This window comes from Cucumis melo, chromosome 12 (genome assembly GCF_025177605.1).
Source record: "Cucumis melo cultivar AY chromosome 12, USDA_Cmelo_AY_1.0, whole genome shotgun sequence".
Taxonomy (NCBI): domain Eukaryota; kingdom Viridiplantae; phylum Streptophyta; class Magnoliopsida; order Cucurbitales; family Cucurbitaceae; genus Cucumis; species Cucumis melo.
In genome coordinates, this window is record NC_066868.1 from 6,502,650 (window position 1) to 6,521,523 (window position 18,874).

Genomic DNA, 18,874 nt, shown 5'->3' on the forward strand with positions numbered 1-18,874 from the left:
TTCAAATTGTTTTATCCATGCATTTATCAAATATGCTTCAATTTATTTCTAAAAAAATCAAATAAATATAGAATATATTGTATTGTATATTGCCAAATATATTATTTTCTCCATCGAAGTTTCGTATCCATTCTTGCTTTCACTCATGAGGGTAATAATTTTTGGATTTTTGGAGATACATGTAGGTTTTGAAAAGATCTCTTGAGAAGTCACAGCGGCAAAAAACTTCTTATATGTGTACTTTGATAAACATTCACAAGTCTTTAAATGGTAGAACAAAAGCTTCTTTAACATTCTCTTCGGTTCTTTTAGTATAAAAATTGGAGGTAGGGGTTTCAAACCACAATCATCGATGTTATTAGTACACTCAAATTCAGATGAGTTAAGCTCTTGTTGTGTTTTCGAAACTGTTTTACATACCCACATGATGTTTTTCCTTGTTGGTTTGTTTTATTTTCTGATATGGATGATATATTTATATCAACTATTCAAAGTCAAACAATGAACTGCACTAAGAAAAGACAGTCAAACAATATATTGTACTAAGAAAAGACAAGCGATGCATTGATTTATCTTAAAAGAATGTGTGTTTTTTTTAAATCGTTGTTTTAAATGCACTATTAAAACACCCATGAAATTTGACAGTGAATTATGAAAAGAGAGAAAAATAGAGTGGGTCTTTAATGTACAAGCAATTTCTAGATGTCATACTTAAGGTAGAGAAAGTAAATGCACATTTCACATTTGTAAAGATCTATAAATTGGGGTAGACCAATAAATTCCAAGGTTGAAACTTTGTTTTCTAATTTTTTTTCCCCTACCTAGCTGCAGAGCAATGCTCCGAACAAACTGCATCTAAGAGAATAGGTTCTTGTTCAAATATGGGAATTTCTAATTGCCAACAAAAGCTTAACTCAATTGACATTTTATTGGTAAAAACCACGACATCCGTGGTTCAAATCTTCATCCCAACTTGTACTAAAAAAATGCATTTTTTAATTAACTATATCATAAGGCAAATTAATTAGATCATTTTGAGACAAGTAGATCGTAAAGAGAATGATGTTCAGAAGTTCAAAACTGTATAATAGTCCAACATAAAATAGATCTTCTACAGAATTGAACTGTGCAACTTCTCCACCAATAGTTGGAGTCAATATTCAAATTTCAAAGATGGTTGAGACTCCATTTTATAATCATTTTATCTTTTTTACCGCCAAAATCCAAAAATAAAACGAGGTTTTAAAAACAATTTTTTTAGTTTGGTTTCAAAAAAACACTCATAAAATATAGACAACAAAAAGTTGGAAACCAATAGACAGAAGTAAAATTTGTAGGCATAATTTTGGAAAACCAAACAGATGACAAACAAGATAACTATCGAGTCTTTTGGCACCACATAATGAAATAAAAAGAGAGAATTTATTCACTTTTATGGTCAAGTTATTCAGATTCGATCAAAATGGGTTTAATATTAGGCCTAGACTAACTTATTACTTCTCTTCTATGGCCACTATCAGAATGAAACTAGGAAACAAAGATCTCAGATTTTAGCTCTTACTTTCTCAATGAGTTCTCTCCTCAGAATTTTACCAGAAACAGACTTGGGGACATTGCTGATGAATGTCACTCTTCTTAACCTTTTGTAAGGAGAAACCTGTTACAAGAGAAAGACAAGTAAGTTTAACTCATGATGTACGTTGAACAACAGTAAACTTTCTTCTAAAGTGGTTTACCTGATCAGCAATGAATTTAAGGATGTCCTCTTCAGTCAAAGAACTATTGGCAGATCGAACAATATAAGCAATTGGAACTTCTCCAGCTTCTTCATCAGGGTAGCTGTCGATGAAGTTTCAAACTTGATAGTATCAGTTAAATGGCTACTAAGAAATGAACTTGAAAAGTTTAAATACGAGTAATAAAAGCTTACGGGATGACAACAGCATCTAGTATCTCCGGGTGAGAAACCAGCAGTGCTTCAAGCTCAGCTGGTGCAACCTGGTGATATAGTAACAAAAACTAATAGAGAGAGAGAAAAGCTTGAACTCCAAACAGCATTTGCATATACAACAATGACTAACCTAGCATGCTACCATTGATAGAGAAGTTACCGGATATTAGGACATGTTCGTCAATGATTTTGAGATTGTTAAAATCACTTTGAAGTATATGTATATCTTTCACTATGCAAAACCAAGTTTCGGCGTCATTTTGGTTTTAACTATTCCAAAATTACTTAAAAATATGTCATTAATGTCTCGACAAAGTTTTGAAAGGTAATGATTGATTGCAGTATCATCTCAACAACAAAGTTATAGCGACAAAAAAGCTCAGCTCATGTTACTTCAATTTAAAAAATGTACAGATCGTAACTAAATATGATAAGATAAACATATATCATATATTCACCTGAAAACCTTTGTACTTGATGAGTTCCTTGATTCGGTCGACAACATAAAGCTGACCGTTTTCATCGAAGTATCCAAGGTCTCCAGTATGCACCCATCCATATTTATCAATAGTTTGCTTGGTGGCTTCAGGATTGTTGAAATAACCTGTAAGTGAGGTATTTCAATATTGAATTTCAAAACTGACTTTAATCATAGGTACTAATAATGGCTCCTAACATGGGAAAGATCACCTTAGCTCATGATAATAGTTACTCTAACTGAAACAAGTGCAGGGACTACGCTTATACACTCTCCAAAGTATCGTATGAAAACCATAAAATCAATGAAAAGATAATCACAATCATACCGAGCATCATGTTTGGTCCTCGAACATGTATCTCTCCATATTGATTAGGAGGTAGAGGCTTTAGAGTATCCACACTGACTATTTTAGCCTCAACACCAGAGGCAAGTGTTCCAGCTGAACCAGAATTTCGTTTGCCAACTGCTGGATTCTCCAACGCAACAACTCCACAAGTCTCAGTCATACCATAACCCTGAAAATGATAACAAATTCAACAGTCATTACATTAAAATGTAATAATTTAATTCTACGGGTTTGTAAATCAAAGTCAAATGAAGTGAGAACCATTACAATTTCCATTCGTAGTCAACATTGATTGTCTATGACTTTTAGAACGGGAAGTATGTTTAACCGAATAAAATAACTTGAAAACATTTTCATTGTTTTTATTACCGTCAGAGATTTTGAAAATTTCTAAAAACACTCAGGGTGATTTAGTAATTACCTCTGTAATCTGATAAGCTGATTTTAGACAAAAAGAAACAGTACATAAAACATGTTATAGAACACACACAGCCTACAACAGGGTACCTGGATAACCACAGCACTGGGAATGTTATTAGCACATTCCTCCATTAATTCCCTCCCAAGAGGTGCAGCCCCTGAACCGACACGCTTCACTGATGAAAGGTTGTATTTCTTCACCAGACTCTGCTTTGCCAAAGCAAGCACAACAGGCGGCACAACCCACAGATCTGTCACCTTATACTTCTCCACTGCCCACAGGGCTTTCTCAAGATTAAACTTTGGCATAGAGACAATGGTGTTTCCTTTCTGCAGCTGAGCATATGTTATACAAGCCAATCCAAACACATGAAACATTGGCAAGAAGTTCAGAAATACGCCATGTTCCTCTCCACTAAACGTCTGATCCATTGTTATCATCAAAGAAGATGCTATGAAGTTTCTGTGAGTCAAAATCACACCCTTACTAGCTCCTGTTGTTCCTGATGAATACAGAAGTGCAGCTGTATCACTCTGCTTCACCCCAACAATTGGAAACTCAGACCCAGATTTATCACCAGCCATGTTCACCAAATCATTGAAACACAATATTTTAGAAGAATGAATTGCTGAAGGAATTTTCTGGTCTAGTAACACAGTTGGGATGTTTAGATCCTTCACTTTATCCCACAATTCAGCAACAGATATCACGAGTTTAGGCTTAGCATCTCTAACTTGCTTAGTTAGCTCAGAAACCGTGTAGACAGGATTACAAGTAGTTACAATAGCCCCAATGGCAATAACCCCAATGAAACAAATGGAGAGTTGAACTGAATTTGGAGCAAAAATCATCACCACGTCATTTTTCTCAATACCCAATTGGATCAAACCATTGGATAGCCTAATTGCCAAGGCTTTAAGCTGGGAATACGACACAGAATATGAAGATTCCGCATCAACAATGGCTAGTCTATTAGGATAAGACAATAAATTTCGGAAGAGGAAAGAGATCATGGAGAGATTGGGATCTTTAGGAAAGACAAGTGGAGGCCGTAAAGACCTGAAAATTCCATCGCGACCACACCCAGATTTCTCCATTGAATCAAAATTACAAAGGTATTAGAGGAGAGGGTTTGGATAAGTAGTAGTAGCACACAGACCGATGCGGATTTTGAGGGAGAAAAGGAAAATGAAGATGACAAGGAATATGAGAAAAATGAGGCATCATCAAAAGTCTTGGTTGAATGGAAGCAAAATAAGAAGAGACTTGTATAAAGAGTGAAGAGTGTACCTTAGTGTGGGGTAGTTACAGCAGCACGAGGGAAGAAAAAATTGTTGCCATGAATGGCAGGTAATGGGAAGATTTGGAGATTTCGTCTTCAACCTTGACCGGTAAGAGGAAGGTGATAAAAAATTTGGAAATTTGCACGATGACCCATTAGTCGGTCAATATCTAAATTGACCCATCTTTCAAAAATAATGCCAACTAACCCAGAGCTTACCCCATATCGGATGGTCATCGACATCCAAAATACCGATTCGACAAACCGATATTTAATGGTTAGTTTTTATAGAAAAAATGCTTGGTAGTTGTAGGTTTAAGGAAGAGGTTTTGAAAAACCGAACCAACCCAACCAAATTTATATCCACGCCCATCAAAATGTAAAAATATTATATAAATATATAAATGTTTAATAATTATGATTATTAATTTCTGTAAGCCCGAATTTTTAAGTACTTTTAAGAGAAAAACCATCAAAATAGCAAAATATTGGATAGTAAGCATAAAATTAGCAAATCCCAAAAATAATTTAATTTATAGCAAAACCGCATTCTGAATAATTTTTTTGAATTTTTTTGTCCAGATACTTAAAAAACCAAGTAAAATACCATAACATGTATTTGTAAACACATTCACTTTTAGTAAATCTTAACTAAATCATAAAATATTCTCTCGCCGTAGAAGATTGTACCAATATCCTTAAAGATATGACTTTAGTTTCAACTAGATTTGCAAATTATTAGGATTTAAATTAATTAATTCACAATTTTTTATATTTCATATTATTTATCAAAACTTTATTAAATAATACATATTACATATTTTTAATAACAATTTGAATCTACATTCTATATCATTCCCTTAAATCATCAATTTGAATTCAAATTTTGCCTCGTATCTCTAAAATAATGCCAAAATAAATTCAACTATTTCGCATTTTTTATTTTTCAAACCATTTATCAAAAAATAAACATAAATAATACATAATACATATTTGATATTTATTAATATTTTGAGCTTAGAAATATATATCACTCTAAAATGGTTAGTTTTAATTCAAATTCTATACCTTAATTTTAAATCCAAATTTTACACCTTAATTTTATATATTTAAAAGTATGCTAAATATACCAAACTTAAATTTAAGTTAGATTATCATTCCTAAAATAATGTATTATAAAAATAACAAACTTCATTTACAACATCTTCATCCCCAAATTCTACTGATTTAACAATAATTTCATAAATAATACATAATACATAATTGTTATTTTGAATTTAAATTTTATTATCCCTAAAATGATGCTACAGATAACGATTTGATTGGATGATTCAAATGCTAAAAATAAAAATAAAAATTTATTAGTTTTAATTTGTTTTGATAATCTCCAAATTTATTTATTTATTAAAAAAAATTAATAAATTCAATTTTATCAAAAATATTTCATTGAACATTTGATTAACCTACTTAAAAATATGTGGTCTTTTCAAAAATATAAAAAAGCGACAAAGTATTTATACTGTATAAAACATGGAAAAAGCCCAAAGGCTCAACGTGTAAGATACCAAAAATGCCCCGTCACAATGCGCGTAATATATTTTGTAACGTGATTTGGTACACGATCATTTAGATTTGACTAATTTGTTACATCGTTTAATTAATTCGGTTACACGATCATTTATATTTGGTTGCACGATCGTTTAACCTTTTTTTTTCAAAATTTGGTATACGATCGTTTAGATTTGACTACACGATCATTTAGATTTGGCTACATGTGATAGCTTAGATTTGGGGTTCCAAACTTAAACGATTTTTTTTTTCAAAATTTGGTATACGATCGTTTAGATTTGGCTACACGATCATTTAGATTTGGCTACATGTGATAGCTTAGATTTGGGGTTCCAAACTTAAACGATTTTTTTTTTCAAAATTTGGTATATGATTGTTTAAATTTGGCTATACGATCGTTTAGATTTGGCTATACGATCGTTTAGATTTAGCTACACAATCGTTTAGATTTGGTTAAACGATCTTTTAGATTTGGCTATCCCAAATCTAAACAGTTTTTTTTTCAAAATTTGGTATACATTCGTTTAGATTTAGCTACACGATTGTTTAGATTTGGCTAACGATTTTTTTAATATTCTTTATACACAATCTTTTAGTTTTGGTTACCCTAATTTAAAAGCCTAACCAATTTTTTCAAGATTCTTATATACCCTCAGATTTGGTTACTTAATCTAAACGTAAAAAAAATAAAAGAAGAAAGACGATACAATGCATGCAGTGAATGAAAAAAAAAAAGAAAAAGAAGAAAAAGTAAGAAAGACATGCACACATCTAAAAAAAGAGAGAAAAACAAGAAAGACGATAGAAAGAAATAGATTTGGTTACTCAAATCTAAAAACAAAAAAAGATGAAGAAATCGCTTCTAAAAAAGAAGAGTATAGAGGGACGATTAAAAAATCGCAGGGAGGAGAAAAAGATGGAAGGGCAAATCTAGAATATTTAAAAAATGGCTAACTTTATAGGCTTTGTTACACGCGCCGTAAATATTTCAATAGTTTGTTATATTTAAGAAAGTTTCCCTTATATTTGTTTGGAAACTATAAGGAAAGTTTAAATTTGAATATATTTAATTTGTTCAATTTGTTTTATTGTTTATTTCGTTTTTCTTAATTTAACAAAATTGATTTATTGGTTAAATCAGTCAGGTTTGATTGTGTTGATTTTCTATAGAGTTACTATGTATTTGTACATACTACATGACAATATCATTCTTTCTATATTAGATCCACAGTATTTGACAAAATGTATAACATATGTTGCTGACACAATTACATTGTAATTTACACTTTTAAATAATGTGATAAACTATTCGTTCTATACCATGATCACATATTCAAATATTAATATTTATTTACTCATATAATCATATGCTTTTCAAATCCAAAAAACCTTAAAATTAAGATGAATTTGTTACAAAACCAAACAATTTTCTAAATAGTGTCATTGAATCATAATAATGGTTGTTTAATTAAATGAACTTTATTATAACCAATAGAATCAAGATTTCCCAAACATGGTATATGTCAAGTATGAATAATGTTATGAACACCAGATTTGGGACAAAAAAGGTAAAAGGGTTGGTCATCAAGATATAGTATTGTTCTACAGTGTATTTGAATAGGTCAAAAAATGAGACAGGATATTGGAAATAGCATGAAAATGTATTTTGCAAACAACATTCAAAGTTGGTAAATATTAACTAAATTTGTTATTTTGTCGCTGGACAAGATTGCAACAACTTCTCTTACAGTAATGCCAAATATATAAAAGATATTCAGTTTTGTTATATTTTAAACATTTTAATAAATAATACACAATAAATATTTTTAATAACGATTTGAATTTAAATTTTAGATTCTTCCCTAAAATAATGTCAAATATAGATACAGGTCTTTTAGTTTTTTATATTTTAAACAATTTATTAAATAATACATAATATATATTTTTAATAACAATTTGAAATAAAATTTTAGAATGGTAATTATGCCTCAATGGCATTTTTGCAATTATTTGAATTTTCTTCTTTTAGGCTTTATTTGAGAAAAGAAAAGAAGGAGATTGAGAGGGATGGGGCAGCCGACATAAGAGACAAACATTAGAGGGAGAAAGTTTTTCTTGCAAACAAGAGAGGAGAAAAGTGTGGCCAACGGAGAGGAAGACGTCAGAGTTTCGACGAAAACGACGACGGGCTTTTTCTGTTTTGCTATTTTGTCAATTTAAAAATGAATTTCTCATTTATCCAAAGTGAACCTCCTACTTTGTCATTCCTCTTGTCAGCTCTAATTTTAATACACTCTTTAAATCCCATAGCCCAGCGCACTGTCCACGACCTACATCTAATCTTTTAAAAAGGGATAGTAAGAGATATAGCAATGTTTTCAAACATCATTGTGAAAAATGGTAAAATCTCATAATACCTTGATAAACTCATTTTCCAGTAAACCTTAAAAATTCATCAACAAACAATATTCTTGAATAATTATTTTAAACAATAACATGCTTGAAAAACTATTCATAAATCACTTAAATATTTGCTTCAAAACAATCATAAATAGTAGTTTGAAAACATGCTTGAAATCACTTTAATAAATTCATTTTTCACTCACAAATACAAGCTCAAGTCCTTGGTCTATAAATTTGTCCGATCTCTTCTTGACCTGAAATAATGGTAAAATCATTCATTTAATTCCCTTTAATCAAGAAAATACTAAAAATGTACTTAAAAATTCCAAAAACCACCAAAAAGGCTAAAAAGCACCTCATGACACTGTCTGGCACGCAGGGATGGGCGTTGGGGCATTGGTCGCATGCGTTTGGCTACAAACACACAGCGATGTGCTAATCGAATGCACAGACACACTACGTGGCTCACCTGGCCGCGCGCACCTGGCGTCTTGCATGACCCCCTTGCACGCAGGGCTTGCCATGCGCCTCCTTCTCCGAGCACGCCTTGCATGCAAGCTCTATGTCCAGCACCAACCTTAACGCGTCACTAACTTCTCTTATCTCCAATTTGCACGCCCATCTTGCTTAGCTTACCTTGTTACTTGGCCAGTCATACCTAGAAACTCTTTTTTTTTTATCTAGAAACTTAACCCAACTTTGGAAGCTCATAACTAAAAATCCACAACTCTTGAGAGAAAACTTTCTTCTAAAAAGTTTCTTATAAATGTCTTAAAAATTTTACCTCAAAATTTTAACTCTTAATTTAAAACGATAAGCTCTGTAGCCTTCTAGAAGTATACCTTGCGGTGGAGGTACTAGGCGTTTGGGAAGTATACCTTGTCTAAAAAGTTGCTTAGCTTACCTTGTTACTTGGCCAGTCATACCTAGAAACTCATTTTTTTTTATCTAGAAACTTAACCCAACTTTGGAAGCTCATAACTAAAAATCCACAACTCTTGAGAGAAAACTTTCTTCTAAAAAGTTTCTTATAAATGTCTTAAAAATTTTACCTCAAAATTTTAGCTCTTAATTTCAAACGATTAGGAGTTCTCACTTGAACTTCAAATGAAGTACTTTGGTAATCAATCTACAATGACCTCATTCCACATCGATAGCCTAGAAGAAAAGTATAAGACTTTAGAGTTTGAAAATGATGATGATGTTGGAAAGATCACCCTAGTATATATATACTACATAAACATTGCAATGATGGGGAAGAACAAGCAGAAAGGTGCAGTAGAAATTCAATTGTTCAAAGATGCTGAGGACATTGAGTACTTCAATATTCTAGATTGAGGTATCGTTATTTGGGAGTGGACAATCAATTCTCTAAAAACTATATGAATGACATTGTCGATTAGTCCAAGAAGAATGCGAAGAAGCATAAAAATTATGTTGTGAAATACTCGCTCCGTGTTTTCCACAAGCATTCCAAATAAATTATCATTTACATAACCTTGTTGTTTACTTTCCCGAACTATTTAATTTTTAACAAATTTTGTTTCTTATTTAGGCATGGGTGTACGAGATTTAATCAGCATCAGTAGCAGGAAATATTGTCAACCAAAGAAATAAGGTAGTTGTGACTCATATATTATGTTGGTCATGTTCCCACTCGGTTTCCTTCAAAGTATTGGAGAGAGACATTTTTTAGTCCCCAAATGTAAGTATACTCGATGCAATTTAAATTATATGGCTATTAAATTGAAACTAATTAACCGATTTTTTTGAGTTGTTAATGTAGATAAGGATCAAATAGAGTCTTGTCATTACCGATGTGAGATTGAGTTTAAAGATACTCTAGTAGACAAACAACCAGTGTTCTATCTTGTACGGATGAAAGAAAGCTCTTAAACCAACAACTCATCAAGTATTGAAGATTCTTTTAGAAGGGTTCAATGAATGTTGAAGATGATAGGAGGTAATAGGCAAAAGACAGAATTCTTTAGTCAATGAATTGAAACACTTTGCACTATTAGAGGTTATGTTGTTGTATCATTGATTTAATTGGTAAACTTGTGCCCTTTCAAGGTTAATATCCTCCACGATGTGACAACGTCGTTTTAAAAACACCTAAGCTGATCCCAATGTGTTTGAAACTCTATCATTTGGAAGGCTTGTGTTGCATCCCTAAACATACCAACAATTATATTGTCCTTAAAGTTTTCTCAAATGTTATATTCTATGTGCCTCGGTGCAAAGTACATGAAATAACATGAATGCACTACAAGAAATCGGGGATCTCCCGACCGAGCCAAAGATGTCGGCAGAAACGACGTCGAAAATAACAGGCTCTCCTGACGCAAAAAGTAAGACATCGAAAAAAGATATTCCCAACGCATTAGGCTTAGCGTCAGGAATGGCGTCGGAAAAGGCAGGTTATCTCGACGCTTGTAGTGCGCGTCGGGCAAAAGTCATCGAAAATAAGGCCACATTAATTATGGCAGGCATGTATTCCCAAAGCCATGCATAATGCGTCGAGAATTACAGGTTATTCCCAACGCATCCCTTATGCGTCGGCAAAGCCCCAGGGACGGCGTCGAGAATAAGGTGTTTTCCCAATACCATAAGTGGGATCTCCCGATGTTTTCGTGCTGCGTAGGGAGATCCCCTATAAATTCATTTCAGTTCTGTGTTAAACAGAACCGAAACGAAGAAAGAAAAGAAAGGGAAGGAAAAGAGAAAAGAAAGGGAGAAGGAGTTGTCATCGTTGCCTTGCCGCCGTTCCACCACCGTTGCCCTTCGCTGCTGTCGTCCACCGTCGTCTACCACCATACAGGTAAGTTTAAATAAGTTAACTTTTAGGTTATGGTAGATAGTGTAGGATTTAAAAAAAATTGTTTTAGAATTTTGTTTTGGAATAAATTTTTTATTGTTAAATGTATTTTTGTATAGAATGTGTGTAATGTTGTTATTATTGAATTGAAATTTGAAGGGGAAGAGTTTATAGTTAAATTGAAATTTGAAGGGGGAGGGTTGAGGAGGGTAGTAGGGGAGGAAATTGAAGTTGAGAGGGCAAGTTCAAAGTTGTATTTTTAAAATTCTGTAAAATTTGTACACAAAATGTTGTATTTTTTATTTCCCTTTTGAAAAAATGAACAAGTTTGGAATGCTCTTACTCTTCGTTTGAGAATGTAAAATCTAATTTGAACTTGTGTTGGAAAGGGAAAATATGAGAACTTGTATTCAATTAGTACAACCAATTCTTAGAACGTTGTTGAGTAGAGACTTGATTGAAACATTTTGAAAAGTTTAAGAATAAGATTGAAGCTCTATGATTTTAAATTAGTTAATGTGTATTGTCTTTGCCATTTTACCTTTAGGCTCTTGTATTGGATTCATTTTAGATTAGCATGTTTTGCACCAAGAAAAACATTGTTGTTAGTAGAGAAAAAAGGCTATTTGAAAACGACAATAATATTTCGATGTGTTGTAGCATTCAACTTGTCGTTTTTAGAGTGTTTTGAGTTCTCAATCCCATTCAACAACTGATGAATCATGTTGTGCATATATATATAGCTTTGTTTCAACTTCAAGCTTTGTTTCAGTTGTTTAAACCAACCACATTTAACTTTTCCGCAATTCGACACATATCAACATCAATTACATTAAAAAGAAAAAGCACTCTTAGTTTTGTTTTTGAAGTTAGAAGAGAAAATGGGAATTATATAAATAGATGATTAGAAGAAGCTACTAGACATATCAAAGCCTATGAATATAATTTATAGAAAGAGAGGTTGATGATGATGATGAGAGGTGTGTTTGTTATGATGATTGAATTTAACTAAATTATCAAACTTTTCCTTCCTTTAGTTTTGCTAGCTATTACTTGAGGTAAATTAGTTGCTATACTACTGACTTTTCGATTATGTAGATTTAAGATTGATTTCCATTATTGATCATTGTACATTGTAGATTCTAGACTTTTCTCAGGTGCTCAATTTATGCTCACTCATTCATATGGGTTTGTTTTTTAAATTTGAATTGCGTTCTTCGGTTCTATAGGAGAAGAATTGCAACATATGTGGCGTGGAGATCACTGACAATGTTGTGGCTGTCAATCAGCATCCTTTCAATCAAAGCAATGCTTTTCAATGTAATTTTTTTTTACAAATGATGATCACTGTAACTTGTTGATAGAAACTTCTTGCTTTCTTTGTTGGTGGAATCAAGTTATAGTATATTTGTAAAAGACAAATATTATAAGTTTCATTTTGTGTATATTTGTAAAATACAAATATTATAAATGTGAACATTAAATTTTTTGTTGAATTTGTGTTTGTATTTCATTATTTACTAATATATTTTGAATTTTATTTAATTTAATCGAAAACGAATGTGAATATTTTAGAAAATAGAGACTCAATTGAAAAACATTATAGGAAAATATTTTAGGAAAAAAAAATTACATAATTAAAATAAAAAGTTACATATTAAAAATATTTTTTGACGCAATACAAACATGGGAAATGGGGTTATTCCCGACTCATTACTGACGTCAGGAATGACGATGTCGGGGATTCATTATTTCCGACGCATCAACAACGTCGAAAAAGATGATGTCGGGAGAAGGGTATTCCTGACACCTTGTTTGGTGACACGTCCGAAAAAGGTCTCCCGACACGTTTCTTCCGACGGTCTTCCTGACGCACCATTATGCATTGGGAATTGTTTTCCTGACGTATCTTCCACTATTCCTGATGTTTTTGTGCATCGGGAAATAGCCCCATTTCATGTAGTGATGCTATCACTGATAGACACCTTTCGATCATAAACGAATAATTGATTAATAGGCGTAGACATCGTATTTGGTCTTACATGTTTTTAAATTTTATTTTATTTTCATTCTTCTAGTTTGACATGTCAACACGATCGTTTAAATTTGAAGCATTTTTCCCATCGTTTAAAAATATCTAAACGATAGTGTTGACATGGTCAAAACGATCGCTTGTCATAGTCAACACGATCGTTTAGCATGGTCAACACGATCGTGTAGATTTGAAGCCCTTTTTCCATCGTTTAAAAAGAACTATACGATCATGTGGATATGGTCTAAACGATCGCTTACCATAGTCAACACGATCATTTAGCATGGTCAACACAATCGTTTAGATTTGAGGCCCTTTTTCCATCGTTTAAAAAGAACTATATGGTCATGTGGATATGATCTAAACGATCGTGTACCATAGTCAAAATGATCGTTTTGCATGGTCAACACAATCGTTTAAAATTGAAACATTTTTCTATCGTTAAAAAGAACTACATGATTGTGTATCATGACCTAAACGATCATATACCATTCATTTAGATTGTGATACACGATCGTTTAGGAAGAAGATTACTCGCACGCGCTTGTGGCTGATTAATCGTGTGTTGACTAGGGTATTTTTGGTATTTCCCATTGTAAGCCTATGAGCTATTTTCATTTTTAGAATTGTTCAAGTGTAAATATTTTACCAGTTTGTTATATTTTTTAAAAAACTCTTTTCAATTATACATTTAGCTAATTTAAATGTGCATTCTCAAAAGAAAATATTTCTATCTAATTTAAAATTTAAATTACAAACTAAATTGTAGGATAAGGATCGGGTTACAAACTTATGATTTTTATTTTTATTTCATTTCTAATTTATAAATTTCATTTTGTTTTTTCCGATAATATATTTTTAAGAAATCTAGCATTGTTTTAAATCATCAAAACTTGAATTTCATTTTTCTAAAAAAAAATTATAGAATTTGGTGCATTTTGAACTATTTATTAAAATTCAAGATATGAATTTTGTGATATTAGTAGACTTCCTTTCTCACAAAGATCATTCTATTTTTTACCATAATTTGTCAATCCCCTATTTCTGTCGTATGTTTCACAGACCCTATTTTTTATTCTACTTTTAAAAAAACATCATTTTAGAAAGTTGTCCGACTTTCTCGTTTATTTGTTATTTTTACCTATCCTCCAACAAATTCTTTTCCCCCTCTTCCAACGTTCTTCTCCCCATTTCTCTCAACCTTCCTTATCTCATCCTTCCCCTACCTTCTCTCTCGTTCACCATTTGAAAATGTCTATTAAATCTCAACTCCAAACTTTTGCTTCCCCTATAATTAAATCGATGGAAAGTTTACATAAAAGGGGAGATAAAAAAAAAAAATAAGGATACACAAAAGAGTATAAATTGGGAGAAAGAGAGAGAACTTAAGCCATTCCGACGAAATAGCAGTTTTTGGTGAAGTGCAAACAAATCCTGTGGCTTCAAAAAGAAGAAAGATCTTGAGAGGTTAAAGAAACAGGAAGAGGTTGGGAGGTTGAAGAAGAAAAATAAAACACGAAAAATCGTGAGAAGTGAGAAAGAAGAAAAGAAAAAGAGAAAAAGATGAGAAAATAAATTGGTAAAGTTGGATGGGTTCCATCGCTTTTATTTCATTAGTATTACTGTTTATTTATTTTTCAAACTTTCATTTTAAAATATAATTTAATACTAAATCTTGACGTTGTAATCTCTTCGCATATCCTCAACGATGTGTTTATGTTTATAAACATGCCCAACACCTATGAACTTATCTTTGATCAACTAGCCTACTACCCTATCAATTACTTGTCTATGACCGTAATTTAAGGTTGCAATAGAACATGTGGTGAAATTGTATACTTTGCGATATTGAACATCAAACCCTTGTAGTTTCATTGCACGCAAGCTCCACTTACAATTCTCCCTGATACATTTGACAATGAACAAAGATTTTACTAGATTTCTTAACTCTGCATTCGAAATTGTTGTTGATGAACATAATAGAAATTCTCATTTTCAAGTTCTCCTTACTATAAAATAGTTCACTAATTTCTACGTTTGTCCTAGATGAAGATACACCAAGCATAATCAACTTTGCTCTACGACTTGATGACGTAGATTGTGAGACAATTGAAGTGAGTGTAAGACTACACGCATTTGAAGGGTTACATTGCACATCATTTTGACCTGTTGATCACTCATTTGCATCAAGTGAAAAACCCTATTGATCTAAGATAACAATCTCCATATAATCAAGTCCAAATACTCTTACAAACTGATTGGTGATACTTTGCCCCTTACAGTGAGTTTCAGATGGTCTCTCAACATAATCCAATAAATCCAACCATTTTGATCCCACTGATCGTCTGGGTTTCGCCGCCCAAATCTGTACCAAATACTTTGTCGAATTCAATCAACAAACACTAGTCTTAGTGGCAAGTTTAAGTCGAACTCAGGGAGCACGCTAATTCTCTAACAAACTAATTTCCAACTCAAGGTAACCGAGGGAGGTTTAAGTTGAAATTGATAATGCTAGAAAGTAAATTGCAGAGAGAAAGAGTAAAGCGAAGAAAATTCTATATTAAAAGAATAGCTTGCGTTATAACGATCTCTCCCTTATTCAAGGAATTCATTCATCGAGCTATCATCACGTATCTATATACAACCTTCAACTAACCAATTTCATTACTTCGGATAACTAAATTGTCTTAGGGTCCTAATTATTCAAATCCAATATGATTAAGCATACAATATTGAATTTTTAAATAACATCAAGTTCTAGAGATCCTTAGGTGGAATGCCAAATTCCATGCTGCTTCTAACCAAATCTTATCTAATTATCACAAGTGAAAGATTCAAATCAAAGTTGAAGTTATATATTTCCCATGCATCCAAACATATAACAAAATATCATTGAAGAACAAAATTGAACAAAATATTACACAAAACAAGTTTATGATAAAGGGAGAATCTAAGAAACCCATGCTAGAAAACGGTACCTTAGACTCTCATCCACATGTCAGATGAAGAGGAATTTTTCGAGAACCAAAATTACATGAAGGAGTACAAGAAACAGGAAAAAAGAAGTGAGAAACGACTGGTATTCGAGATAAATTTCGACTGGCGACGAAATTAATATTTATAATAAGTGTTGCAACATCAAGGCACCAAGCTTTACGTGCGAGGGAGTTTGCCTTGAATGTTCAGAGCACCGTAGAGCTCAAGGGCAGCACCGTAGCGCTTGGCTTGCAGATTGTAGCCATTATGTCTTATAACGTTGTCCTTAGTGCCATGAGGCATCATGACGCTGCAAGACAGAAGCCAAAAGGCTTTTTTTGGTCTTCCAGTCGCCTCAGATTGCTTCGACTTGCCTTAATTGATGCAATTCTACTTGGTATTCGACCAATTTATCTTCAATTCGACATCAACTCCAAATTCTCCTATGAATTGCTTAATGCCTAGCTATAACACAATCAAATAAGATCATAAAATCATGGAATGAGCTCAAACTAAGTGAAAATATATAACATATTTCATACACTATCACTGTCGTTAATATATACTTCGGTCCGTTGAATTGGATTCCTCTTTCCAATTCTCATTAATTTGTGTGGTTGTCACTAGTGATAATGTTGATGAAATATTGTTAGTAGACAACGAAATATCATCATCTACTTGAGTAAACTCATATAATTCCTCATATTGTTTATATCATTATAACTCATATTTTCAAGAATCGTTCTTAAATTTTTTCCTCTTCATACGATTTTATCGTTATGAATAATTGAATTCTACCTGAGAAAATCTCTGAAAGAAGAAAGACAACGTCATCGTCGTTCCTTATGTGTTGTGGAGGGGATTCAAACCCAAGCTTATATTTAACTCTCATTACTATGTCAAAGTTTATACTGATGGAATACGAAACTTACGCAGCAGAATTAAGAATCGAAATTTTACTCTAAATGCATCTAAACTACTTTATAAATTAACATGCAAAAATGTCCTAATTAAAAACAAATTAGGGTTAGAAGAGTCATACCTTTAAAGATTTCCCGAATCCTTGTAATCTCCTCACAAACTCGAACTGATACCTCCACTAGAGTTGACCCTCTATTCTTCGAACTTAGAATCGAGTTGTGGGATCCAATGAAGTAAAGAAAATGAGAGAATGATGGAAATTTGAGGTGAAAATTTACGATTGAGATTTTTTATTTTAGAGAGAAAAAAATATTTTAAAATTCAAGATTATCAAAATGACCAAAAAGTTTTTTTCAAATCGAAAAAAGGAAAATTTATAAACAAACTACATGCAAAAATGCATGTAATTTGTTCATAAAAACTCAACACCTAATAATCCACTAACCATTAGTGGAACTTAGTGGGCTAGGTGTTTACATCTTATGTAGCCATCTATCCCACTAACTGTTAGGATTATGCAACAAAATGTTGGATTTTCCAACTAACTAATCCAAGGGCAATATGATCTTTTGACAAGTCAAAAGTCAATATTTTTACTTTTACCATTTTGTCCGTCTTGACTAATTTTGATCTCTCGAGCATGAAATCGATTTATTTTTTTAAGTTCAAATCACATTTGAATATAAAGTTGGTCAAAGTTTGACTTTTTAAATCAAAAGTCAACATTTTGACTTTTTACAACTTTGATCATTTCCATCAATTCAAGCTTCTGAATATGAATCTATATTCATATTTTTAATAATTAAATCACATTTAAACATAAAGCTCTATCTCAAACTTATAATCGACGGCTATATTAAATATATTTGTCAGTTTCTCTCTCTTTACCTAATTCGAACAATTCCAATTACTCCATCATATTATTCTAAGTTAATTCCATATGAGCTAGCAGAGGAACCTAATGGACCTATAGATCATATATTCCAATTATCTTAGGTAACTGGCTAAACCCTTTTAAACCAAGCTAATCAACATTCGTTAACTAACGAGTCATTCCACTAAAGTTCTGTAGTTGCACTCTCCTCACTATGGATATATTTTTGTCCATCTGATATAACCATGATAGTAAGTTAATCCTTCACAGGTTGTTCGTAATCTCGACTGGGTTAAAATATCATTTTATCCCCGAGACTACATTTTGGTCCATAAAAATAACTGCAATTTTCGAACTAATTAAAAAATATAGTTGATTTAAATAGATGAGTGATTCTTATATTTATAACAAAAAGAAGTATAGTAGAAAAATAGTTAAAATTGTTAGTCTAGTACAACGGTCGCACACATTGACACACATTCCTACCAAACTCTCATGACCCAACCAACAAAAGTCGAGTCTTAAAAAGATGAGAAACTTCTTATAAATAGCTACCTAGCAATCAGATTCAGGATTTTATGTAGGGGCACAAGTTCACGTAGAATAATTTTAAATGCATCAACATGTATGATATCCAAATCATATAGTATTGCTAAAGAGAGTCTAACTAATTAGCATACCAATAATGGTTGATCTAGAATTTTATATTAGAGGGCACAACTTTATATAAATTTTAAATTTTAGTTCATTAATTTCTAAATTTGTTTCGTATAGCCTCTCGATTAGTGTGTAATAATTTT

General features: G+C 32.2%; 1 protein-coding gene across 1 annotated transcript; it reads right to left on the reverse strand.

The window, feature by feature from the left end:
• Positions 1 to 1,403: 1,403 nt before the first annotated feature.
• On the reverse strand, positions 1,404 to 4,722 carry LOC103501298 (probable CoA ligase CCL7). Its single transcript, XM_008464841.2, has 6 exons — positions 3,286 to 4,722; positions 2,758 to 2,947; positions 2,410 to 2,555; positions 1,931 to 1,998; positions 1,737 to 1,839; positions 1,404 to 1,657 (listed from the first exon to the last, which is right to left on the reverse strand). Exons 1-6 carry the CDS (start codon positions 4,294 to 4,296, stop codon positions 1,544 to 1,546), a joined length of 1,632 nt encoding a protein of 543 aa, XP_008463063.1. The 5' UTR covers positions 4,297 to 4,722; the 3' UTR covers positions 1,404 to 1,543.
• Between the last annotated feature and the right edge of the window lie 14,152 nt (positions 4,723 to 18,874).

Bases quoted from the DNA above. Each gene is read 5' to 3' on its own strand.
- LOC103501298 (XM_008464841.2), bottom strand. From the start codon at position 4,296: ATGGAGAAATCTGGGTGTGGTCGCGATGGAATTTTCAGGTCTTTACGG. The intron at 2,556-2,757 runs GTATGATTGTGA...CCTCACTTACAG, and splicing joins AGGACCAAACATGATGCTCG to GTTATTTCAACAATCCTGAA. The intron at 1,999-2,409 runs GTGAATATATGA...CTATATCACCAG, and splicing joins TCAAGTACAAAGGTTTTCAG to GTTGCACCAGCTGAGCTTGA.